Raw genomic sequence first — 27637 nt, 5'->3', positions numbered from 1 at the left:
CCTATACCAGACAGTGATGCATCCTGTCAGAATGCTCTCCACGGTACATCTATAGAAGTTTGAGTGTTTTAATTGCCAAACCAAATCTCTTCAAACTCCCAAACGAAATATAGCTGCTGTCATGGCTTCTTTATAGCTGCATTCAAACTTCTTTATAGAGAACATTCAAACTTAGAGATGGTGCCAGAATTGAACTCCGAACTTCGACGCTGCAATCTGTAATAGTGTCACACTAAGCACCACACACCATGGTGCTCCCAAACACTAAATCCATCAGGTACAGATGCTAGACAGTCACTAAACAAATTCAATAAGGAATTCAGAAGAAACTCTGTTACCTGGGGAATGGTTAGTTTGTGAAACTAGCTTCCACAAGGGTTACTCGGGGCAAACAGTGCAGAAGGATTTAACTAGAATCTTGGCAATTACCTGAGGGAAGCAGCACGGGAAGGAATAACTGATAGAAAAAGCAGTGGGGGAAGGCTCATATTAAAAATAAAACAGCCTGATTCAAAGTACTAAATGGGCAGTTTCCATGCCATAAACGTAATGAGATTCTCATTCCTTTCTTCATCCAGTTCTACTGTAAATCACCAAGTTTCTTGCATCATTTAGTTGCGTCTCTTAATCTCTGATCAGCGCTAGCTAAGAGAATGATGGTCGGGAGCCCGTAGACAAGTACACAGCCATGAAACACACAACATCCTCTTCCCTTAGGTTCCTCATGAAGAAGTTACATCAAATTAATTCCTTTCTATCGTGCAGCATTCATGACAGCCTTGCTCAGATGACATGTTACTCCTTGCCGCTCCTCAACCAGATTTCATTTCTCAATGTATATACGACTACACAGCAGGCTTCAGGCTCCAGGGGGCCTGATTCTCAGGAGAATACGTGTTTGAAGGCTGCTGTTTCCACTGAAATTCAAATTCCAAAGATACCTATTTTCTCCAGTACCTTCATATGGGAAAGCCCAAGCAGTGATAGTATTAATCATAGAACACACAACCCAAATGCTGAGAGATAAACGTTATATCCTTCGAGCTGTGCTTATAAGATAACATTTACCTACCCTTGCCTTCATGCAATAAGTAAATCATGTATTGCAGTGCTTCTTTCTGGACATCTTCTACATCGATTTCACTCTGCATATACTCTGTAACGACAGGCACAGGAAGGTTTGATTCTTATACTTGCGGACACAACATCAAAACGGAGCAGTGCTCTGAGCTCCCCGACCCCTTCCGTATACTTAGCTGGAGATCAATTCTAGGCACCACACCTCAGGTAAGAGACAGAAATTACAGGACAATGGGAACAAAAGCTCTAACTTTCAAACTGTAGACAGGCTGTCAAAAAAAAGAGGTAAAGTATCAAGTAGCAAACTTTTTCTGCATAAATATGTCATGGAAATCTGGAATTGTCCCCATTGGTGGTGATTTTTATGGGGGTCAACTGAAGTCGGGAATGGATGGACTTGTATTAAATGAGATTATCCAAGGAAATGCAAATAAAAGAGGCTGAAATTTGTATCAACTGTAATCCAGCTGAATGATCTTATTCAGTCTTATATTCTCCTGTTCAGTTACTGACAATGGCAAAAAAATTCAATCTTCCAATTATTCTTAACAAGTTAGTTAAGGTGCTAGGTGAAACTTCCAGAGGGTGGTAACAAGATGTCAGCCATAACGTCCATTGGACTATATTTTAGGATGTCTGTCCTGCAATGCAGCCTTGCAAGACATTTCAAGGGCACTCTGACAAGTTAATGATGTACACATGGCATTAGGAGGATGGTGCTTTTAAAAAGTCACCAGAAAACACTTGATGATTATAAGGCTGAGGAAAAAAGACTTGCAGCAGAGGTTCCCAACTTGTGATCCATGGACCCTTTGCTTAATAGTATAGGTTCATGGCATTAAAAAAGGTCGGGAACCCCTAACTTAGAGGTAGGATTCATCTAAATAACTAAATGGTGGTAAAAATCTTAAATAAAACTAATTGCTGTAAGCATTCAACATGTGGCGTGAGAAATTAACTTTCCTCTAGCATCGCCTAACCTTCTCTACATTTCCAGTATTTTATTTAAATAGTTCCCATTTTGGCTCACTGCAGATTTCTGCAGTTCATTTGTTCCCACAGTAAGATTGGCATTTTGCATACCTAGTAGCTTATCAACATTTCCAACATATGGTATTTTCGACACGCCCAGTAATAACTTCTTCCTTCCAGACAGAAAAGAATTGCAGACTATCAGTGACTCCACCACGTAGTCCAGCTCCCTCAGCTCCCTTCAGAGAAATACAGACCCAATATTATAGAACCAAATGTACGAACGTCTCACTGGTCTCAGTCATTAGCAGATTAATACAGCCCATGTTATCCATCCTGCTTCCACCAGCCCCCAGCTGCCCTTTAACACCTCTGGGTCTGAACCAAGCCCAGATCCACACCAGCTCAATACATTTCAGAAAGCCGCACCAAATTGTCCCTTGGACTATGGTATCAAACCAATTCAGCACCAAAGTTGACCTCACCATGAAAGAACTACCTTTGGAAGACACCACGTTGAGGTGTGTGGAATGTTCCGTATGAAGATCGTGGTGTGCCTTTGAAAGTACACTGGGAAGGCAGCTTTACCTTGTATCGTGCTGAGGCTTCAGCCATCTTGAGAAGTTTGGAAGAGACAGTTTAGAGCACGGGCCCCCAACCTTTTTTATGCCATGTACCAATATCATTAAGCAAGGGGTTCATGGACCCCAGGCTGGGAACCCCTGGTGTACAGGGAGTTTATTCCTAACACATTCTCTGTCTCCTCGGAGAGCGTTTGATGCAAACAGCAGAGAGGGAGTTTGCCTTGAGTCTAGTCTGAGCTGTGTGAATTTTCGAAAGAACAAGTTTCTCTGTACCTGATCCACGCTATAAATAACAAAAGATTTTATCACGCCACAGAATATCCGTCACTTGGTACATCACTCACCAGAATAGAGCATTTTGTCTCCTATCTGATTGGGTACAATTATAGACGTACATTTAAATAGCAAAAGGAGTAGGCGTCTGGATTCAGTATTCACACAAGCTCAATTAAATGCCATGTAATCCACTTCCAAACAACAGCCGATCTATTTTTTAATGCAATTAGACACCTTATAATGCATCTCCTGATATCTACTATTTCTTGTTGCTAGACACCAAAATCTTCTGTTTGTTTGCTTACAATACGGTGATTCTATTCTGGTAATTTGGTTCCATCATTGTCTGCACCAGGTGACACAGACTGGAGGTGTACTTCTGTTGTGTGTGAAGCTCCTCCAGGACCAGCTCCAGGCGTTTCCTGTCGACTTTGATATCCTGAACCAGCTGTAGAAACTCAGCTTCCTTTTGAGACACAAGTCGAAAAGTTATTTGCACCAGTCAGATGGCAGATCGAGAAAAGCCAAGTGCAAAAGACGATAGGAGCATTACAGGCCATTCAACCCCTCGAGCCTCTGCTACATCATTCAACAAAAACATGGCTGATCTTCTACCTTGATACTATTTTATATCCACATGTCTCTTTGGATTCCACCAAAGTACAGAAATTTATCAATACCAGGTTGAATACAGTAATCAAAACCCACAATTCTTCACAGTCGAGAATTCCAAAGGTTTGCCACATTTCTCCTCATTTCAGTGTTGAATGGCCTTCTCATTATTGTGGATCTGCGAACTTCTATCAGGGAAACAAACTCATACCTACCCATTCTGCATGCCCCATCTCCCTTCTAAATGAGGGGTGACCTCATTGAAACCTAGCGAATGGTGAAAGGCCTCGAGTGAATGTGGAGAGGATGTTCCCTATGGTGGGAGAGTCAAAGACCAGAGGACGCAGCCTCTGAACAGAGGGGTGTCCTTTTAGATTGGAGACGAGGAGGAACTTCTTTAGTCAGAGGGTGGTGAATCTGTGGAGGCCAAGTCTTTCGGTATATTTAAGGCAGAAGGTGATGGATTGTTGATTTATCAGGGCTTGAAGGGACACAGGGGAAGGCAGGAGATTGGAGCTGAGACGGAAATTAGATCAGCCATGATGAAATGGCGGAGCAAGCTCGATGGGTCAAAAGGCCGAATTCTGCTCCTATATAAAATGAATAAAGGCATCCGTTAGTCTTGCGAGACCACAGATCTGCACCTGGAAAGTCTTCACTCTCCAGGGCGCAGGCCTGGGCAAGGTTGTATGGAAGACCAGCAGTTGCCCATGCTGCAAGTCTCCCCTCTCCACAACACCAATGTTGTCCAAGGGAAGGGCATTAGGACCCATACAGCTTGGCACCAGTGTCGTCGCAGAGCAATGTGTGATTAAGTGCCTTGCTCAAGGACACAACACGTTGCCTCGGCTGGGGCTCGAACTCACGACCTTCAGGTTGCTAGTCCAATGCCTCAACCACTTGGCCACGTGCCCACACTGCTCCTATATATTATGGTCTAAACTTAAGGGGCTGCTCTTCCTGTGACAGGCCTACTACCTCAGAAGCCAATGTGGTAATCCTTCACTGTTTCACTTTATGACAAGTTTATCATTCTTTTGGTGAGGAGAACCAAAACTGAACATAATATTCCATGTGCTAGATCAAGTATAATCATACACTCCTGGGCACACCTGCTCAGCAGCTCTGTGGGTGAAAAAAAACCTTGTTAATGAGAGAGGTCAGAGGAGAATGGCCAGATGGGTTTAAGTTGGCGGGAAGGCGACAGCAACTCAAATAGCCACACGTTACAACGGTGGTGTGCAGAAAAACATCTCTGAAGACAGCACACATTGAACCTTGAAGTGGATGGGTCACAGCGGCAGAAAACCATGGACATGCACTCGGTAGTCACTTTGTTAGGCATGGCAAGTACATAATGAACAGGCTATGAGTGTAGTTTTAAAAAAAACTTACCTCGTGTCCTCAAATCCTCTTAGGCCTTTTGTCTTTGCAACGGCCTGCGTTAACTTTCAGTGATTTATGTACAAGGACACTCTGGTCGCTTTGAACATGACTATTTCCCAATTTCTCAGAATTAAAAAAAAAGATCAGCAGAGTGAAACATCTCACATCTTTCCACATCAAACTCTACCTGATATGTTGTTGCCCACTCGTTCATTTCTGCTGAATTTCAAAAAAAATATATATTTGGTGCTGTCAATGACAATCGTGAATATTTGGAGCTGATCTGTGCTAAACTTCCTCAGTCACAGCCAACCAACTCTCAAGGGTTTGTTTGTTCAGTCTGTTAAGTCAACTCTCAATCCAAGCGAGTAATATTAACCCTGATCCATGTACTCTAACATTCTTCATCAAGCACTTCTGTGGGACCTTATTGAAAGTCTTCTGACACCACATCCACAGATTATCCCTCACTGACTCTACTAGATGCATCCAATAAATTCTAAGCGATTAGTCAAATATGACTTACTTTTCATAAATCTATGTTGACTCCTCTCAATCATAATGTTATTTTATAAGTGCCCTGATACCATATTCTTTATGGTAAGATTCCAGTTCAGTTGCTGATGTCAGGCTAACAGGTTGGCAATTTCATTTTCCCTCTCCCTCCATTATCCAGACCATACCTGCCTGCTCATCCAGCTAAAAAATTCTGGGATATAGATCACAAAGTCCTTGGGACTTATCAGTTTTGAGGCTCATTAAAAAGAACCTATCAGGGAAATTGTTAAGTTTTAGTTTATCATTTGCACTGGACCTGTGGTTCTCCAGCATTTCTGAGAGGAGTTTTATATCTCCATCTGTAATTCCTCTGTTATTGCTATTTCCCATTATAAATGTTCTGTCTTTCGGCTCTTATACATGATTATAGAAGCTCTTAGAGCCTGTTTTAACTTTTCTCAGTTGCTGATCTCATATTTTGTTTTCCTGGGCTTTTTTATTAATTTCTTAGTATTTGTTTGTGAATTCAAAACATTTCTAATCCTCAGATTTACTGCTTATTCTGGTGGCGTTTCCTTCGATTTAACATTGTCTCTAACTTCTACCGGTTGAACACAGCAAGGGTTCCAGAGGGCTATGCACTAGGGAAAATCTAGCCAGCTTCTAGAGTAGGTTACATGGTCTGCACAACATTGCGGGCCGAAGGGCCGGTAATGTGCTGTAGACTTCCTATGTTTCTATGCTTAACCGCTTTTCATTTTGCAACTTTGTGCCTTGAAGGAATGTATTTTTCTTGTAAATTGTGTATTCCTTACATGCCAACCATCACCTGCCCACTGCAATGCCTGGGAGAAGTTTCCAGTCATCCTGCTCCCCATATTTTCATACGCTATTTTATTTAAACCAAGCACCTGCTTTTAGATTGAATATATTATTTTTAGTGCACTAACCCCAGGAAGACTTGTTAAAGAATAGAAAAGGGTTTCATACAGACATCCTGCAGCACATCATTTCAAGTATAATGCATCCTGTAGACCAAATGTCATTTACTGTGTCAAGTCTGCCTTCCAGCACTTCTGGTGCCATCGGAATCTTTTGATCTAGCAGAGAGAGAAAATAAAGGAGACTTTTATATTTTAAAAGCTGCATTAATAGGACAAATGGATCAATGTCAGAGACCACACTATTGTTCCTGTTTCAGAGTAGGATTTTTGAATCATGGACATTTTCAAATGGGAAATTTTCTCACAATTCTGTATGTGGTGTCAACATTAGGCACAGCAGCAAAAGTGCCACAGGAGTTATAGAGATGTAGCTCTTCTACTCTGCCCCACCACATAGCAACAACACCTCTCAGATACAAAGTTAAGATCTCTTTACACTGAGATAAAATATTCTTAACTGTATATATTAGATAATGGGTAATACTCCCTCACGGATTGAAAGCCTACTTGTTGCAAATGCTCAACAGGTCAAGCACCATGCTAACGTATCAGATTCTCTACAGATGCTACCTGATCTGCTAAGTATTTAACACACTTTCTTTTTGTTTAAGATTTACAGATCTTGATCTTTTTTTATAATTAAGGTAGAGATTTTTCTGTAAGCAATAAGAAAGTGAGATATTTTCATTTCAATAAGTTTCACAACTCTCACTTCTGTCACATTGCCTGGCGGCAGCTTTTATCTCTCCAATGTTGTGATATACGTATTCTACGTGACTATATTCTTTTTCTCCTCACTACTTTGAATGTGCTGTGTATGTTTTTCACCTCGGCCCCAGAGGAACACTGCCTTGCTTGGCTGTATCCAGGTATGGTTGAATGATAATTAAACTTGACTTGATTTGATTCCAATCTGGGAAAATAATTATTTCCAAAGGCAATGCAAAGTTAAGGGTCGACCTGTGTTGTGGCTTGTGATTCATACTATTGCAGAAAGACTCAGAGTCAGAGCCGTGCATCCATTCAGCACCAAGCATAACACCGCGCTCATTGTCCATTTCCAAAACTCCTGTTTAAGGCATTTACTCAAGTTGACCAACCTAAAACTATAGATTCAATGTGTCCATTCACAATTTCTTTACTGGACAGTGGTCTCAAATCACACTGGTGATCAGAAGTTTAAATGTCACAGCATTTCTCACTCTTTCCAGCATCACGTGGTCTGTACACACCAGCTGTGTGGTGGAAAAGGCACAACAGCGCCTCTTTCACCTCAGAGAGTTGATGAAGTTTGGTATGGGCCCCCAAATCCTAAGAACTTCCTACAGGGGCACAATTGAGAGCATCCTGACTGGCTGCATCACTGCCTGCTATGGGAACTGTACTTCCCATAATCGCAGGACTCTGCAGAGAGTGGTGCGGACAGCCCAGCGCATCTGTAGTTGTGAACTTCCCATGATTCAGGACATTTACAAGGACAGGTGTGTAAGAAGGGCCCGTAGGATCATTCGGGACCCAAGCCATCCTAACCACAATCTATTCTAGCTGCTACCATCCGGGAAACAGTACCACAGCATAAAAGCCAGTACCGACAGGCTCCAGTACAGCTTCTTCCACCAGGCCATCAGTCTGATTAATTCACGCTGACTTGAGTGTACTCCATATTGCATTGACTGTTCTATTTATTATAAATTACTATAATTTCACATTGCACATTTAGATGGAGACGCAACGTAAAGATTTTTACTCCTCATGTAGGTGAAGGATGTAAGAAATAAAGTCAATTCAATTAAAATTCAATTTAGTTCCTCTCTTCATGTCAGATTCCTACTGAAATCTTTCAGGACCTTGTACCAGCTGTTATTTTTGGCTGAAATGGGAGAAAGCTAGGTAACAACTGGGCAGCTTAATAGAAGGACACCACAGCTGAGTTGATATTGACCAGCCTATCTAACCTCAGGTAGCCATCATTGGCTACTACAGACAGTTTGCTTCAACCAGACTTCCAAGCACCTCCTGGTCAATGTTTCCCCAAGTTACAACAGAGGACATTGGCACACTTCTCTCAAACAACTCAGTAAAAGATTTTGCGCGAAAATAGATTAATTCTTACCCTCTTTTATCCTTATTTTGAATTTAACCTCATCTTTGAAAAACATAGGAATGGTGAAATCAGAAACTGCAAAGGAGAAATCCTCCATCATTAGGATGTTGGTGGCTTTCAAGTTTCTAGGAAGGAAATAAACTTAATGGATTATATCAATACACGTTATTCTTCACAGTGCCAGAAAGTTATTGCATAAGTGGCAGACCTTACTGCTATCTTATACTCCAAAGAAACTTTGCACTTGTACAGCACCTTTCATAAATTCAGGGCATCTCCAAGCACTTTACGGCTAGTTCAGTACTTTCCAATTATAGTCACTGGGAAGCTCAGCAGATAATTTGCATGCACCAGTTCTCACAGACAGCGTAACGCCAATGACATCTGTTTGGTACCGATGTCGACCAAGAGGTAAATATTGGCCGGTCCACAGGAAAAACTTTCCTGGGCTTCTTCAAAATGTGGCTGTGGAATCTTTTACATCCATCCTAGAGCAGGTGAGACCTCATTTTAAAGTCTCTTTCAAACTACCACTCCACCACAAAGCACAAAATGTTGTATGAACGCTGATGTAAACAATGAGGAAAAAGTTGAAAGTGAAGCAAAATGCATTGAGCTGATTTTGCTGAAAAAATAACACTACGATTAACAGAGCCTACAATATGGAGTCTTTTTATTTGAAATTTTAATTATTACTAAAAATTGAAAAGAAGTGTAAGAATTACAGTTATTTCTTCTTCATTTTTTTCTCTTTCCCCCATATATCTAGTTTGCTTCCTAAATATCATTTGACATTGAACTAAATACAACTTACACTCAGAAGCCACACTGCTCTTTTACAATATATAGATTTCATCTAGCTCATACCCTCTAGAGAGGACTATGCCCTTTATATGGAGACGGACATTAAAATCCATAAAAGACCAATGAGCAAGAAAAGTCCTAACTAATGCCAAGCAAACTCCCTCCACTGTTCAGGGTAAAATTACCACATTGATATTAAACATCATCAGAAACTAACTCTGATTCCTCTTAACCTATGTCGTACCTACTGTGGGAATATTTGATGGAACAGAGAAGAGAACTTAAGTCTGTATCTAGAGTAAGCTACCTTGAGAGTGTTTATTTCTATACTGCAGCATTAAAGTTAATTTCCCAGAGCCAACTTCCCCAAAGATAGCAAGTCAGACACCAACCCATGAATCACATTTTTGGAGTGCATGTAGACAAGGACATCCACCATTTGTCCCAAGAAGTTCTTGATCACCTTAGGAAACAAATACATTTGGTATAAATAAAGCATAATAAAACAACTTATGAACCTATGTTCCAATGAGTAAAAATTAAGGTTTTATACTTGGTCTGTGCTGAGCCAACTGATCTGAACTGGGAAGCATCCTGTGCTGTTCATTTTCCAGTTGACATCACTTTGACTCAGCAGGAGGTTGTTTACAGCGTTTATTATTCTGTTTTTCTTCTAGATCTCACGCAGTGATGTACCTTCCAAAATGCCTCACTTCCACTCTCTGGAACTATATCTATCACCCCTTCCATCTTATCTCACAAAACAGTTTCGCAATTAATCTTGAGCTCGCCTCTGCTGACTGTCATGGCATGGGTCGGCACTTGAACCTTCTTCAACCCAACCAGTAGCCTTGACATGATTTTAATGCTCTCAAATGAAATCACTGGTAAGTTCCAGTTGGAATTGTGTTCACAATTCTGGATGCTACACTTTAGGAAGGATGTCAAAGCCCTGCCAAATACGCAGAGAATATTTGCTAGACTTTATCTGGACAAAAGGGTTCAATGATGTGAGGAGAGCAGAGAAGTTGAGATTGTTCTGGTTAAGAACAGATTAAAGTAAGATTTAATATTCAGCTCTGTGGTAGATAAACAGGTGAAGGAAGGTATGTAACAAAAGATCACACTTTTACGGAAATGTACTTTAGAACTAGCTCATTCAACTAGGTTCAATATGTAAAATTCTGTGATAAATACAAGTTGCTGTTGTATGATTCAGTGAAGTGCATCTACTTAGCCTATCAAGACATTTTGTCAATGAAACAAAATTAGGAAGTGCAATTAATATATAAAAAGATATTAATAAAATTAAATAATGACTGCATAGTTGGCAAATGAACCTCAATGTGGGTAATAAAGTGATCCATTTTTTTAGATTATGAGAACACTCAGTCCTCGTTTATTGTCATTTAGAAATGCATACATGCAGATGGGAAGAACATGAAGATTAAATGATCTTTTAAAAATAAGAATCCAATTAAGATGAATGAGCAGTAGGGCCTTGTGGACAGGTTAGCCAATCACTTGAAGTACCAAACAATTTGAATATACGTAACAGAAAAAAATCAAACAGAACACTGGGGTAATCGGCATCTAAAGGGATAAAATTGAAAAATGGAGAATATATGTCAAACTTTGATTTGCCTGCATTTGGAAGACTGTACAAAGCTCTGGTCTCTGTAAAATAAAGATACAAGGCACTGGAAAAGGTGCAGAAAGATAGCAATAGTACAAAAATATTTAGGACTATTAGGAAAAATGAACAAGGTAAGAAAATATTCTGTAGAAAAGACACAACTGAGGTGATAAGGATAAGCTGAAATATGTCAAAGATTAAGTTGGTTGTAGGGAAAACGTTTCCACATGCATGGGCTTCCAAAAATTTATATTACGGTAAATAGAGAATTCAGAGGCATTCTTAAAATGTAGAACTCACAAGAACATGAAGCGCACAATATAGGGTGTTTTAAGGAGAAGCTGGAAGATGGGTACAGGAATGGGATATAATGATGTTGTCAAATTAAGTAGAATGGGAAGCATAAACACTAGCACAGATACATGGTCCAGTTTAAGATGGTGCTGCTGAAGTGAGTGACTACTTACTGGTGGTGAGCAAAACACGGAATGCAACTTAATGCTTTATTAATAACACTTTTACTGTAAAGAATTATGGCAAATGATCACCACAATCAATGAAGGGGCAAAGGAAGGCGAGGCCAAGTCAAGTGTTGAAGCATGCATGCGTGTGTGAGGTAAAGTCGAGGCATGTTCAGGGTGAAGTTGAGGCGAGGTTGAGGCGTATTCGAGGTGAAGTTGAAGAGATGTCAAGGCAAGTGGCGCAGAGGAGAGACAGATTTGACCCATCTACCTTAACTGAGAGTGAGGTTCGATCAAACTAAGTGCCGGGCCAATTTCGAAAGTTTGAATACAGGCCGAAATGTGGCGGCCGGCAGGGTTCAGGCCCAGCATGTGTTGATGCAACAGGGCCTAGGTCTTAGAGCAAGGGATGACCTGATGTTTGGACAATTTAAACACCGGGCCAGATGGATTGAAAAGGCAGGGCTTTGGGATCAGAGGCGAGGATCAGGCCGGTTCTGCTCACTGCTCCACAACATTTACTCTGCTCTGCACTGAACTGAGGCTGAGGCAGTGGTCTGCTCCAAGCTTCATGTCTGAGGACTCGCTTTCATTCTAAATGCTATTTGCTTACTTTTATTGTTTAAACAATTTGTTTTTTTTCTCTTCTCTGCACATTGGGGTTTGTTGGTCTTTTTTTGTGGGTTCTTTGTCTTGTGGCTGCCTGTAAGGACATGAATCTCAAGGTTGTATATTGTATACATTCTTCGATAATAAATATAGTTTGAACATGGCCTCTTAAAACGGCTGTAAAATGCTTTCTAATCCTTCGCAAAATTTAAAGGAGGAAACAATTTTACGTTGTTTCTTGAGGGCTGGAAGTCATTGTGAACAGGAGGGGTGCAGCAATTCAAAGTGAGCTTTTGCACTTTATGCTGACTGCAAGAGGTATATTTTACCCCTCGGGAAGATCTGAGTTTTTGTCCCACTCAGCTATCAAGAGTCAGTTGTATGGAAGAATGAACCACAAGTAAGAATCTTCGTGAAATGCTTTCCTTTGTCCTTACCATCTCCCTGACCTTCTCCTTCCTCCGTCTCTTGCCTCGGACGACTATACCCAAGTCTCCTACGTGACTGTATTCCATCACCAAACAAACTGACAAAGCTGCTTCCTGCAATGTAAAGCATAAAGGACAAAGTGAAAGACAAAGAATTGGGATTCATCCCTTCTGCCTTACATTAAAGAAGAAATGTCCTTACAGCAGCTCACAGGGAGCAGTGACACAGTGGCCCATTACTGAACCAGCAATACAAATCCTGGACTTCTGAGATGAAATCAAAGTTAACCACAAAGGCAGGAAGATTAAACTTGGTTAATTCAATAACTTGGATTTTTTTAATATATATAAAAAGCAAGTTTCAATAACAGTGACCGCAAAATTGCTAGACTTTTATAAAAACCCAGCTGGTTCATTGATGCCCTCCAAGGAAAAATAATTTGTCATCTTTATCTAGTCTGGTCTACAAGTATACTCTGAGTATGCCCGCAGGAAAAAGAACATGAACTCTAATAATAAAATTGACTATGAACTTTGAGAAAGTTTGGTTTATTGTCATATATGGCAGGATGTAATGAATACAATTGCAAGGGTATACCACATGCAAATAGGAAGGCAAAAAGAGATAGATTGGCCTTTATTGCCAGAAGACTTGGCTACAATAAAGGTGCCTTACCTGCAGTTGTGTAGGGCCCTGGTGTGAACACCGAGTGGGATATTGTGTATAGTTTCCTTTTCAAAGGAAGGATATGCCTCCAGCAGAGAATGACAAAGTCAAAATAAATTTACTAGATTGATTGCTGGGATGATGGGATTTATCTGATAAGGAAAGATTAACTGGACTGGGCCATGTTCTTTTTTTCACCCAAACTACAAAAGTTTATTCACACAAAAATGTACGAAATACCAACATCAAGTGTTTACAAGACAGTGCGTCTATAAAACAGTCAATTCCTTGTGGGGGGGGCACCATTCCCTAAAATCCCCCACTGTACCCACATTCTCCCTCTCCAAAGGACAACCCGGCCACGACCGTATCCCTAGAAGAGGGGCAGGCAGTCGGACCGGGCAGAGCCCTCGACAGCCCACCAGCCGCCTGGACCCATGAATGGCCATCTTGGCCAGGCCCAGGAGCAAGTCCACCTGCAGATCCTCCGAGCGAACCAGAGTACCCCCCCCCCACCCCCACCCTTTTGCACTGGGTGCCTATATATCAGGAGCGCTGAAATGCAACCAAAATCAGAGGATCAGCCCCTCCAGATGCTCAGACAGGGGCCGCAACCTCCCACACTCCATATAGAAGCGCGGTACACTGACTCTTCCCGGCCACCGACTGGACAAGTGGACGGGGTGTCAGAGAACCGACTCAAAAATCTGTTGCACGGTACTGTCCCGTGCGAGATGTCCTACCCCGGGTCCCCAGTGTACTGCGGAAGGAACCGTGCCCGGGGACCACTCCCGCCGCCGAATGGTAAAACAGACCGCCTCGGCGTGTCTGGTCGGCAGAGGAAGGCACGGAGGTGAAAGGTGTGCAGGAGCAGCCGGTGAACCGCGAACCGCCCCGGCGAGTCACGGAAAGGCACGGTGGGCATCGCCACAAAACGGCTCACGTTATGTGGGACCCTCGCCGATTAGCACAGCCGGGACCCCTCCACACTCCCGAGCCTCCCCAGCTCCCCCCACCCCCCCGCTGGCGCAGGGAAGGGACATCCAGACTGGATGTGACTGAACCCCATACGCGCAACGGCTCTCTGTAAAACCGGAGCAGCTCCCGCAAAGAGGAGCGACTGACGCTTTTGCCCTCCTGCAGGCAGTGCCGCCGGCAGAGAAAGTGCGTCGCCAGCCCATGCCACCCCGGAGGGTGCTCGGTGTGCAGGCTTCTCTGAGTCTGCAAGGTCCAGAGGCGGAGAGCCACCAGCATGCACACCAGCGAATGGCCGCCCTCCGCAATCGGAAGCCTCAGGACCGCAGCACAGACCCAATGCCTCCTATTGCCCCAGGGAAACCCACCAGCCCCCTCTGGGTCCTGGAGACAAACGCCGTGGGTGGGACCAAAGTGACCAGTGGGTACCAGCTCAGGAAGGGAACCAGCCTGGGCCAGGTTCTCTGAAGTTTACAGAAGTGTGAGGGGATCTCAATTCAAAGTACAAAAGACCCAGCTGAGAAGGAAATGTTTTCACACAGAGGGTAGAGAATTTTAAGGGTTTTCTATCCAACTGGAGTGTCAAAGTTGAGTAACCAAGTATATTCAAAACCATAGAAACCATAGAACCATAGAAACTACAGCACAGAAACAGGCCCTTTGGCCCTTCTTGGCTGTGCCGAACCACTTTCCGCCTAGTCCCACTGACCTGCACAAGGACCATATCCCTCCATACACCTCCCATCCATGTATCTGTCCAATTTATTCTTAAATGTTAAAAAAGAACCCGCATTTACCACCTCGTCTGGCAGCTCATTCCATACTCCCACCACTCTCTGTGTGAAGAAGCCCCCCCTAATGTTCCCTTTAAACTTATCCCCCCTCACCCTTAACCCATGTCCTCCGGTTTTTTTCTCCCCTTGCCTCAGTGGAAAAAGCCTGCTTGCATTCACTCTATCTATACCCATCATAATTTTATATACCTCTATCAAATCTCCCCTCATTCTTCTACGCTCCAGGGAATAAAGTCCTAACCTATTCAACTTTTCTCTGTAACTGAGTTTCTCAAGTCCCGGCAACATCCTTGTAAACCTTTTCTGCACTCTTTCAACCTTATTTATATCCTTCCTGTAATTTGGTGACCAAAACTGAACACAATACTCCAGATTCAGCCTCACCAATGCCTTATACAACCTCATCATAACATTCCAGCTCTTATACTCAATACTTCGATTAATAAAGGCCAATGTACCAAAAGCTCTCTTTACGACCCTATCTACCTGTGACGACACTTTTAGGGAATTTTGTATCTGTATTCCCAGATCCCTCTGTTCCACTGCACTCCTCAGTGCCTTACCATTAACCCTGTATGTTCCACGTTGGTTTGTCCTTCCAACGTGCAATATCTCACACTTGTCAGTATTAAACTCCATCTGCCATTTTTCAGCCCATTTTTCCAGCTGGTCCAAGTGCCTCTGCAGGCTCTGAAAACCTTCCTCACTGTCTACTACACCTCCAATCTTTGTATCATCAGCAAACTTGCTGATCCAATTTACCACATTATCATCCAGATCATTGATATAGATGACAAATAACAATGGACCCAGCACTGATCCCTGTGGCACACCCCTAGTCACAGGCCTCCACTCAGAGAAGCAATTCTCTACCACCACTCTCTGGCTTCTTCCATCGAGCCAATGTCTAATCCAATTTACCACCTCTCCATGTATACCTAGCGACTGAATTTTCCTAACTAATCTCCCATGCGGGACCTTGTCAAAGGCCTTACTGAAGTCCATGTAGACAATATCCACTGCCTTCCCTTCATCCACTTTCCTGGTAACCTCCTCCAAAAACTCCAACAGATTGGTCAAATATGACCTACCACGCACAAAGCCATGTTGACTCTCCCTAATAAGCCCCTGTCTATCCAAATGCTTGTAGATTCTGTCTCTTAGTACTCCCTCCAATAACTTACCTACTACTGACGTTAAACTCACCGGCCTATAATTTCCTGGATTACTTTTCGATCCTTTTTTAAGCAACGGAACAACATGAGCCACTCTCCAATCCTCCGGCACTTCACCCGTAGACAGCGACATTTTAAATATTTCTGCCAGGGCCCCCGCAATTTCAACACTATTCTTCAAGGTCCGAGGGAACACTCTGTCAGGTCCCGGGGATTTATCCACTTTAATTTTCCTCAAGGCAGCAAGAACCTCCTCCTTTTCAATCTGTACAGTTTCCATGGTCTCACTACTTGATTCCCTCAATTCCATAGATTTCATGCCAGCTTCCTTAGTAAATACAGACACAAAAAACCTATTTAAGATCTCCCCCATTTCCTTTGGTTCCACACAAAGCCAACCACTCTGATCTTCAAGAGGACCAATTTTATCCCTTACAATCCTTTTGCTCTTAATATACTTGTAAAAGCTCTTTGGATTATCCTTCACTTTGACTGCCAAGGCAACCTCATGTCTTCCTTTAGCCTTCCTGATTTCTTTCTTAAGTATTTTCTTGCACTTCTTATACTCCTCAAGCACCTGATTTACTCCCTGTTTCCTGTACATTTCATACAACTCCCTCTTCTTCTTTATCAGAGTTGCAATATCCCTTGAGAACCAAGGTTCCTTATTCCTATTCAATTTGCCTTTGATCCTGACGGGAACATACAAACTCTGCACTCTCAAAATTTCCCCTTTGAAGGCTTCCCACCTACCAATCACATCTTTGCCAGAGAACAACCTGTCCCAATCCACGCTTTTTAGATCCTTTCTCATTTCCTCAAATTTGGCCTTCTTCCAGTTCAGAACCTCAACCCTAGGACCAGATCTATCCTTGTCCATGATCAAATTGAAACTAATGGTGTTATGATCACTGGAACCAAAGTGCTCCCCTACACAGACTTCTGTCATTTGCCCTAATTCGTTTCCTAACAGGAGATCCAATATTGCATCCCCTCTAGTTGGTCCCTCTATATATTGATTTAGAAAACTTTCCTGAACACATTTTACAAACTCTAAACCATCTAGACCCCTAACAGTATGGGAGTCCCAACCAATGTATGGAAAATTAAAATCCCCTACCACCACAACTTTATGTTTCCTGCAGTTGCCTGCTATCTCTCTGCAGATTTGCTCTTCCAAGTCTCGTTGACTATTGGGTGGTCTGTAATACAATCCCACTAATGTGGCCATACCTTTCCTGTTTCTCAGCTCCACCCATAAGGACTCAGTAGACAAGCTCTCTAATCTGTCCTGCCTGAGCACTGCTGTAATACTTTCCCTAACAAGCAATGCTACTCCCCCACCTTTCATTCCTCTGCCTCGATCACATCTGAAACATCAGAACCCTGGAATATTAAGCTGCCAGTCCTGCCCCTCCTGTAGCCAAGTTTCACTAATTGCTACAACATCATAATTCCACGTGCCAATCAACGCCCTCAACTCATCCGCCTTCCCCGTAATACTCCTAGCATTGAAATATATACACCTCAGAAGATTTTTACCACCGCTCACAACCTTTCTATCAGCGGATTTGCTTAAGCTTTCAACATCATTTATTTTCACCCCAGCCACACTGTCAGCTCTGGCACTCTGGTTCCCATCCCCCTGCAAATCTAGTTTAAAGCCTCCCCAATTGCACTAACAAACCTCCCTGAAAGGATATTGGTCCCCCTGTAGTTCAAGTGTAACCCGTCTCTCTTGTACAGGTCCCACCTGCCCCAGAAGAGGTCCCAATGATCCTGAAATCTGAAACCCTGCCCCCTACACCAGTTCCTCAACCACTTGTTCCTCCTCCAGAGCATCCTATTCTTACCCTCACTGGCACCTAGCACAGGTAGCAATCCTGAGATTACCACCCTCGAGGTCCTGCTTTTCAACTTCCTACCAAGCTCTCTATACTCACTGTCCAGGACCTCTTCACTCTTCCTTGCTATGTCATTGGTACCGATGTGCACCACGACATCTGGCTGGTGACCCTCCCACCTCAGAATGTCATGCAATCGATCAGAGACATCCTTGACCCTGGCATCTGGGAGGCAACAAACCATCCTGGATTCTCTGTCACGACCACAGAACCTCCTATCTACACCTCTAACTATTGAGTCCCCTATCAATACCGCTCTCCTCTTTTCCCCCCTCCTTTCTGCACTGCAGAGCCAGACTCAGTGCCAGAGATCCGGCTACTGCAGCTAGTCCCAGGTAAGTCATCCCCCCCCAACAGTATCCAATGCGGTATACTTGTTGTTGAGGGAATGGCCACAGGGGAACCCTGCTCTGCCTGCCCTTTCCTCTTACCTTGCCTGACAGTGACCCAATTTCCTGTCCTCTGCTCCTTTGGCATAATTACCTCCCTGTAGCTACGATCTATAATCTCCTCATTCTCCCAAATGATCCCCAGGTCATCCAGCTCCTGCTCCAGTTCCCTAACGCGGTTTGTCAGGAGCTGCAGCTGGATGCACTTCTTGCAGATGTCGTTGTCAGGGACACTGGAGGGCTCCCTGACTTCCCACATCCTGCAAGAGAAGCAGATGTTCAGGTACTGAGGAAATCAAAGGATTTGTGGTTAGAATCACAGACAAGAGAAAATCTGCAGACGCTGGAAATCCGAGCAACATACACAAAATGCTGGAGGAACTCAGCAGGCCAGGTAGCATCTATGGAAAAGAGTAAACAGTACGACGTTTTGGGCTGAGACCCTTCATCAGGCAGTCTTAGCCAGAAATGTCAACTCTTTTCTATAGGTACTGCCTGGCCTGCTGAGTTCCTCCAGCATTTGATATGAGATTAGTACAGGATTGTGGGGCTGAGGTAAAAAGATCTCGATGGGCAAATGGCCCACCTATGTTTCTTCTATATTCTCAAGATCCTGTTGATATGAATCTACCTTATTTTAGATTCGCCTGTCAATGACAGTACTCACAGAAATGACTATTGAACAGACCTTTTAGAAACAAGGACCCATCTTCATGCCAAGAGCCTCTGCACTGTTTCATGAGGCAGGGTACAAATGTGCTAAATAGATGGATTCAGAAAAGAAATGGCGAATCAGAATTGAGGCCATCAGCAGTAGCAGAATTGTATTCCACCACAAACTGTAACCTCAAAGACTTACATTTCCTTAATATTCAGTTTCATCAAACCAGAGTTCAATAAACAAAGCCAGGCAGAGTTAAAATTGATGAAACCCCAAACACAGGAGTTTGATCATCAACAAACACAATGTAATAGGCACACTTGAGTGAAAGGCTCAGAGATCAGATGGGGATGAATAATTTAAAAAAGCTCCTAAAGGAGGAACCTCCAGGAACATTCTCTCCTAATTGATGTGGAGCTCAGCAGGTGAGCGCCAAATTTGCAAACATATTCAGCCTTGGCTTTTTCCCTAAGCTCATCACAAAAGCCTGTCTTCAGCAAATTTGATTCTCACCACTCCATATATTAAAAATAGCAGCTGAGTGCACCGGAACAACAAAGGCTATGGGACCAGTCAACATCCTGCCTGAACTTACACTCCAGAACTAACTCATCTCTCACCAAACTGTTCCAATAGTTACAAGTCCTGATGAAGGGTCTCGGCCCAAAACGTCACCTGTTCACTCTTTTCTATAGACACTGCTTGGCCTGCTGAGTTCCTCCAGTATTTTGTGTGTGTGGCTTTGGATTTCCAGCATCTGTAGATTTTTTTTGTGTTTGTCCAGTAGTTATAACACTGGCATCCACATAACAATGCAGAACATTGCCCATGTGTCTTCCATTCACCAAAAGCAGGACAAATTCAATTCAGTAGCTACCATCCAACAGTCTTCTCCCAATCATTTAACTAGTGACAATTGCAAAATTTTGGCATACAAGGAGATCCTGGTATCATTGTGCACCAGTCACTGAAACCAAGTGTGCAGCAGGCTGAGGGTAGCAGACACCAACAGAATCAACAAACTCATTCGTAAGGCCAGTGATGTTGTGAACTCATTCGTAAGGCCAGTGATGTTGTGGGGATGGAACTGGACTCTCTGACGGTGGTGTCTGAAAAAAGGATGCTGTCCAAGTTGCATGCCATCTTGGACAATGTCTCCCATCCACTACATAATGTACTGGTTGGGCACAGGAGTACATTCAGCCTGAGACTCATTCCACCGAGATGCAACACAGAGCGTCATAGGAAATCATTCCTGCCTGTGGCCATCAAACTTTACAACTCCTCCCTTGGCGGTCAGATACTTCGAGCCAATAGGCTGGTCCTGGACTTATTTCCATCTGGCATAATTTATATATTTTTATTTAATTATTTATTGTTTTAAATTGCTATATTTATACTCTATTTTTGGTTGATGCAACTGTAACGAAACCCAATTTCCCTCGGGATCAATAAAGTATGTCTATCTATCTATCTATCTAAACAGTTAAGAAGGAAAATGGCATAGTGGATATTTTTATGAAGAACAAGACACGATCTTATTGATATGTACAAAATGCTGATACAGTTTGACAGACTTGGTGTTTCTCCTGGTTGGCTCTAGAACCAGAGGTCATAATCTCAAGATATTTAGGACTGGGGAACTATTTCATATACTCACAGGGTGGTGACGCTCAAAAATTCTCTACCACAGAGGCCAGGTCACTGAATGAGATAAATACATTTGAAGACACAAAAAGATATAGGGTAGCAAGGTGGAATTTGGTATCAAGATAGAGGATTACAGAACAGATGAAGGGCCGAATGGCCTTCCCATGCTCCTATTCTTCTGCTTTCCTTCTTTATATAAGAAATGTGGCTGAAGATGCTGTGAAAAGTATTATCGCACAGCACTTAATCTCTAATAAACTATTCATTCACATCCAGTTTGGCCAGGGCCAGATCCGTTTTAGACTGTTTCGTATAGATGTGTTCAATGGTGAGAAGGGCTTTGCCTGTGATGGACTGGGCTGTATCCAACACTTCTTGAAGACTTTCCCATTCTTGGGTATTGGTTTTCCATACAGGCAGTGATGCAACCAGTCAGGATATTCTCCACGGTGCATCCATAGAAGTTTGTCAAAGTTTCAGATGACATGCTGAATCTGTGCAAACTTCTAAGTCGAGGCACTGTTGTGCCTTATGTGCTGATCCCAGGACAGATCCTCTGATATGAGAATGCTGAGGAATTTAAAGTTACCGGTCCTCTCCACCTCCAACCCCCTAAGCAGGACTGGCTCATGGACCTCCTGTAGTCAATAATCAGCTCTTTAGTTCTGCTGACATTGTGTGAGAGGCTGTATTGGCACCATTCATCAGCACTGTGACTAAATCCTGAAAATCTGTGTTCAACAACTGCTGTTCAACGATATCGTATCTGTTACCTAGGGGGCCGTGCACAATCCTGATTTGATGGAGACAGCCGTGAGAAGCACGGAGGAACACCTGGAGTAACTTCTGACATGCCCACTTCACTGCCACTGCTACTGTGCAATCGAGAATTTCCAGAGGGGAAGACCCCAGATCCTCGGTTTTGCCTAATGCCTGTTGCCGGGGCTGGGGTCGAAGCACTCGACAGAGATGGTGCTCGATGCCGGAGAGCTGGTCGGAGTCTCGGAGTTTTTGGACGGACTCGGAGTCAGACTGTGGTTGGATGCTTCCAGTATGCTGCATTGGCAAGTTGGCGGTGCTGGAGGTTCACCGTCTGCGTGAGATGATGGGACTTTCGACAGACTTTGAGACTTTTACCGTGCCATGGTCTGTTCTTATCAAATTATGTTATTGCTTTGCACTGTTGTAACTATATGTTATAATTATGTAGTTTTTGTTAGTTTTTAAGTCGATTTGTCATGTGTTTCTGTGATATCATTCTGGGAAAACATTGTATTATTTCTTAATGCATGCATTACTAAATGACAATAAAAGAGGACTGTGTGTCCTCATAATCTAATCTAACCTACAATTTAAGAAGATTGCTCCCCTAACTTCCAAGGAGGAATTAAGGGTTGTTAAAAAAACACTAGCCTTACCAATAATGCCTGCATTTTCCTGAAAGGCAAATAAATAAAAGGACTCCCAACTCCCCAAGTGACTCATTTGGAGGATGATAGAATATCTTCCACCTGATTAGATAAGTGGAGTTCCCTTCTCATTAAAGAGCACGGCATTATTCAGGACCAAGTTGTTCATATAACCACATCCATCAGTCTAAATGTTTACTCCCTCCAGAACTGCTGCACCAGAGCAACCAGTACTATTTCTACAGCAGCTCCCAAAAACACAACCTCCACCATCAAGAAGAACAAGGCCAGCCGTATCAAAGGGCTCTCCTTCAAGCTGCACATCGTTATTACTTTACAATTATTGTGTTTAAATTCTGGAATCCCCAACTCAACAACTTAATGGGAATATCTTCGCCAGAAGTAATGAGGATTCAAGAAGACAGCTCAAGAGCAACTTAGTTTTAGGAGGCAAATTTTAACCCTGTGACTGCGTCCTATAAGCAAACAAAAAAGCTACACTGCTGTCAAGCAGGGTAGCTACACAGTTTTCACACAGTGAGATGTAGAGTCAAATCATGGGTTCCTTTGGTGATAGTTCAATGCTAAGTATTGTCACATTATAATCAAGAATGTTGCCTGTTCCTTTTTTTAAAAAAATCACTCCAGGAGATAGAACTTCAGGTTAACATATGGTCAGAAGATGTCTGCATACCTACATAACTTGAATTAAGGGTATCAGGCTGGATTACGTGCTCAATATTCTGAAACAGGACTCACCCTCAATTTTTCAATGTCAGAGCAAGGTGAGGGGAGAATAGTTGCTGATTTGAGTAAAGACGTGAGCAGGATAAGTTGAAGTGCAAGGGAGATGAAAGTATTGATGCTGGCATTAATGCAGTCAAGGTTGGGAGGCACAGTAATGGGAAGAAAGTGAATGTGCCACTGCTATTTGCCTGGGGCTTCAAGCAGACAGTTCACCAAGTACCAGATACCAAACCAACTCTGTACATACGATATTACACAGAGTAAAGCTTTTCCTGACAAAAAGTATGATTACAACTTTTGTTTGTTTCAGATACCCATTACCTACACATTTTTGATTTTTATGTTTACAAGTGAGGCACTACATTCCATACCTCTTTATTCCAGGCAACAAAGATCTCCTTGTATTTACAAATATTTGCATGCTGCAGATTCAACAGGAACATGGCCTGAAAGGAGAAGAAGTTACAAGTAAAGAAGTCAAAAACGTATCAAAGTTGTATTAAAGTTCTGATTGTCAACTGGATTTTGGCCATGATTTCCATTTGGCTCACACGCTTGTCATCATCACTGACAAAACCCACCAGCAACTCGAACCCAACGACCCCCCAACTGAACAAGTTAGTTACTAGAATCTTTTCCACGCGGACAATATAAAGGAGAAGCATCACACCCAAGTATCAAATTCCTCCACAGGACAGCGTTCCCTCTACAATAGCAACACAACAGACTGTAGATGCTGAAAAAAACTCAGCATGTCAGGCAGCATCTGTGGAGGGAAACGGTTTGGGTGGAGACCCTTTCATCTGGGCTAATATCAAAACCAACCAGGTGAAAGATCTTGACGCAAAACGTCCACTGTCTATTTCCCAACATAAATGTTACCTGACCCACTTTCGGCTAGCTCTGCTCTGTCCCATCAACCTGGCATGTGCCCAACATGCAGTGCTCCGACACGTGGCTAGAATTTGCTGCCTAAAACGAATTTGCTCTTGAAAAGGTGGTGTGCTGCTTCCTTGAATCCTCATGTACTCCTCACCGACTGCTATTACATATTATCCACTGAATGCTGTACTGTTGTACTGCAGTCTATCAAACAAATACCACTGACTGTAAAAGAATGACTGCTGCACTATCTGCCAAACACGGAATGTAATAGTAGTCACCCAGCACTGAGCACCACTCCATCACTAACGCGTTGTACGTTGCCACTGCACGTGTCATGTGTTGATCACTGTGTAATACACTACCCACCCTGCCATAAACTCCTGGGTGCTCTGCAGATTACAGAGCAGGTACAACCATCATCGGGCGATAACCTCAAGTGAAATGCCGGGAAGATCACCCATCACAATACATGGTTTTTCTTAACCACACTAAAGCCCTTGACTTCAAAAAGAGGGACACCGAAGCACACGCCTCAAAGCCAGCTGTCCACAGAAACTCTAACCAATGAATCTACCAAAGAGCCCAACTCAGATCAGTCTCAAATGAGGCTGCGTCCATGCCCGATATTTTCAACTTCTGCCATCACAATGCTGCACCTCATTTCCAATAAGCTTCCCAGAGGCCTGGAGCAAAGCCTCAAGAGTAAAGGGAAACCACCCAGCTTATGGCTGATTCCCAGCACCAGGATCACCCAGCCCCAGCAGGTGAGCTGATGTAGGCAGCCGGTACTTATGTTTGTGCACACTTGGAGGCCAAACTCCAACCAGAGTGACTGGGTTCCACTCAGTCTGGACTTGTTTACTGCAGCATATGAAAGGACAGGGCTTACACTCAACAACAGCAAGACAAAAGCTCCCCTCCCAACTTTCCTCTAATCTTGAACATTCACAGCAGGACCCCAGGAAAAGAACTGAACATCTTCTTTCATCTGAGGAGCTGCCTGGCAACAATGATATACTTCAATAATGAAGTTCATCACCACCTTCAAAGCACCAGCACAGCCTTTGGACGATGAACAAAAAAGGGTGTCTGAAGATTCAGACCTCTGACCAGGTGCAAAGCACCAGTCACCCCTGCTTTCCTGTATGCTTCTGACCCCTGCACTGCCTGCAGCAGGTGGTTCAAGGCACTGGGAATACACCGCCAATGGTGTCCCTATGAACTGCTCCAGATCCGCCGGAAAGACCGGTGAACCGACATCAGCGTCCTCGCCCTGGCTAGCATTCCGCCAGGGCGGCGTAGCAGTTAACGTGATGCTATTACATCTCGGGGGAGGGGGGTTGGAGTTCAGAGCTTAATCCCGACGTCCTCTGCGAGGAGTCTGTACGTCCTCCTCGTGGAACACATGGGTTTTCCCCAGGAGCTCTGGTTTCCTCCCACAGTCCAATGACGTGTTGTACTGGGCAGGTCAATGGTCATCGTACATTGTCCCACGATGAGGTTAGTGTTAAATCGGGGTTGTCAGGGGTTGCTGGAGTGGTGCTGTCTGAAGGGCTGGAAGGGCTTACTCCGCACTGTATCAATCAATCAATAACACTTAGTCATTCCATTCATCAAAGATCCAATACCAAAGATTCCATCTGCACAGACAGAGCTCTCCAGGTAGACAGCAGAGAATGTTAGAGAATGTGCTCAAAGCCTCCTTGAAAGAAAAGCAACATTTCCACTGACTCCTGGGAATCACAGGAGTAATGGAAGAGCAGTTGGCATGGTATAGGGAATGCCTGATCCGTTAGCCAGGAGCGCACAGAAGCCCAGCACCAACTGGTAGAAGGAATGATTCACTCCTTAATCTGCTCACCCAGCACCCCATCAGAACCTGCCAGTCTGTCTGCAGAGGAGTCTGCAGTTCCCACAGTGGCTTCAATTGTTAATAAACTCGGGAAATGTGTAGCTCGGGCGGTTGGTGGTTGGGTTGAGTTGTTCTCTGATCCAGGAAATCCATTTGCAAATGTCTCATCGCCATACCAGGAGACTTCATCAACACGCTGTTTACTTGCAGCAACCACAAATTAACACAACGCACCACTGATGTCCCCTCGTATGGCGACGAAATGCTTGCAAAGGACTTTGCAAAGGTCGAAGAACAACTCCAACCCAACCAGTGGCTGCAATAGTCACCTCGCAGCCCACAGAAATGGAGTGGAAGCAAATCATCTTGAATCCTGAGGGAATGCCCATGAAGAACACAGGGAGACCAAACCACTGTAGCTTGCTCCAGGGTGGTGAATATTATGCAATATACTATGCCCGTGGCAAATCATACACTAACTGTTGCATCCTATCGTACAATAACTGTTGTGTACTTACTTCCCTTACGATTTTGTTGGCCATTGCCTCATCCATGCATTCAACCTGTTTTCACAAGGTGAATTTAAAAAAAAGGTAAATGGTGAAGGCCAGGTACCCGAGTCTGTAATAAGCAATAAAATTATTTGAGATGAACAAGAATTTTCCTTTAATGAAGCAAATCGTATCCATTCCTGCTGCTCTCATTATCTGCTAGGAAGCCCAAATCCAGCTTCAATAAACAATGGAAATGGAGTTCAAATATCCAGTTTGAGCATCTAGCTTCACAAAGCAAGAAGGAAGAAAAGGCCAAATCCCACATGGCAGGATATGGGGAGAAGTTCTTTTCCATAGGTAACACCATCAGAAGAAAGGCACAGTGCAGAACGTCAAGATAAGGAAAATCTTTGTTTTGCTAAGATTGTAGAGAGATTTTTGAGAGACCTCGTTTACCTAATGATGCGTGCACTGGTCTTAGAGTTAGTGCGTCATAGATTCACTCCGTTAATTCCTGGGATGAGGAGCTGCCCTGTGATTAAGGAAGATCAGCCATATTTGGTGCAGTCAGAGGAAGAGGTACTGACAAAGCAAATGTTGAGAATCTGTCCTGTCTCCCAGGAAAGTGTAGAACTAGAGGGCATGTTTTCAAGATAAGTAGTCAGCTGTTTAGGACTGAGATGAAGAGTTTTTTTTATACGCACAAAGTTTTAAATCTTTAGAAAACTCTATCTCAAATTGGTGCTGGATCAATACAAAGTAGAGTGATATTCAAAGACAATTAGGGAACATTGGCGAGGAAGGGAACGTGACCGATCGTGATGCTCAAACCAACAGTTTACAAGGGAAAGGATTGGTCTTTCTCAATGATATTGGCTCAAAGAGCTTCATGAGGTGATGCCTGTTCTAATCTTTCCATACAGACCAAAGCCTCGGCGTTACCATGGAAACAAGGCTTACCATCTTGACAAGCACTTTCGTGTTATCTTTCGTGTGTTTCATCATTTTCAGAGCCCCATGAGCGTCCTGCGAAACTATTTCCAGAAACTAGAATTAACGTGGGCGGAGGGAAACAATAGACAAAAAAGGTGGAATTATTAATAAATAATTGCAATTTATTGAATAAACCGTTAACGTCACATACTAAAAAGTTGAATAAGACAAGAAAGCAGAGAAAAAAAAACCACAATGTGAAGCGCAGGCTAAATTACCTTGTAGTTCTCCATCGGGTCCAAAGTGAGCACCAACGCCCCCCGCCCCCAGCCCCACCTTGTTTACTCGTCGCCCGGGAAACCGGTGGGGCGCCCTAAACAGGTTTAAAAAAATACTTAAAACCACTCTAATCCAAATCATTCCCCCCTCTCCCCCCAACGGGATTCGAGAATATTATAACATAAACAAGTTTCCAAAGATCGGCAAATGTAGTGTGCGCGTCATCGTGCGTGTAGTTGTTACTGCACTTGCGTGGGGACAGAGGGGTGTGATGCCGGGCTGAAGTTTTCCTGGGGGTCTTTGCAAGAGTTAATACGTACCCAACTTGGCATGATACCCGATTTAGAGTGGCAACTGGGAGCGTACGTGATCTCGCTTCCGCTCCTGTACTTCGAGTTGTCATGGGAGAGAAGTGATTTTTGAATGGTG

The 27637-nt window shown here is 43.3% G+C and overlaps 1 protein-coding gene across 4 annotated transcripts in view; it reads right to left on the bottom strand.

Moving 5' to 3' along the window:
- LOC140186322 (serine/threonine kinase-like domain-containing protein STKLD1) overlaps positions 1 to 27307 on the bottom strand; it is a 53755-nt gene extending 26448 nt beyond the window's left edge. For 2 of the 4 annotated variants that reach the window (XM_072240441.1, XM_072240440.1), the window contains exons 1-11: positions 27208 to 27307; positions 26957 to 27043; positions 26021 to 26065; positions 23137 to 23211; positions 12404 to 12508; positions 9653 to 9723; positions 8466 to 8581; positions 6399 to 6508; positions 3218 to 3378; positions 2164 to 2291; positions 1073 to 1156 (exon numbers count right to left, since the gene is read on the bottom strand). In XM_072240441.1, the coding sequence (XP_072096542.1) occupies positions 1073 to 1156; positions 2164 to 2291; positions 3218 to 3378; positions 6399 to 6508; positions 8466 to 8581; positions 9653 to 9723; positions 12404 to 12508; positions 23137 to 23211; positions 26021 to 26065; positions 26957 to 27043; positions 27208 to 27222 (997 nt within the window). In that variant the 5' untranslated portion in view covers positions 27223 to 27307. Of the gene's footprint in view, positions 1 to 1072; positions 1157 to 2163; positions 2292 to 3217; positions 3379 to 6398; positions 6509 to 8465; positions 8582 to 9652; positions 9724 to 12403; positions 12509 to 23136; positions 23212 to 26020; positions 26124 to 26956; positions 27045 to 27207 lie in introns of those variants that run through there. The other 2 variants (XM_072240442.1, XM_072240444.1) reach the window with 2 other exon arrangements.
- Positions 27308 to 27637: the final 330 nt, after the last annotated feature.

This window comes from Mobula birostris, chromosome 22 (genome assembly GCF_030028105.1).
Source record: "Mobula birostris isolate sMobBir1 chromosome 22, sMobBir1.hap1, whole genome shotgun sequence".
Lineage (NCBI taxonomy): Eukaryota > Metazoa > Chordata > Chondrichthyes > Myliobatiformes > Myliobatidae > Mobula > Mobula birostris.
Note: the sequence above shows the minus strand (reverse complement) of the source record. Positions and strands in the feature narration are given on the sequence as shown.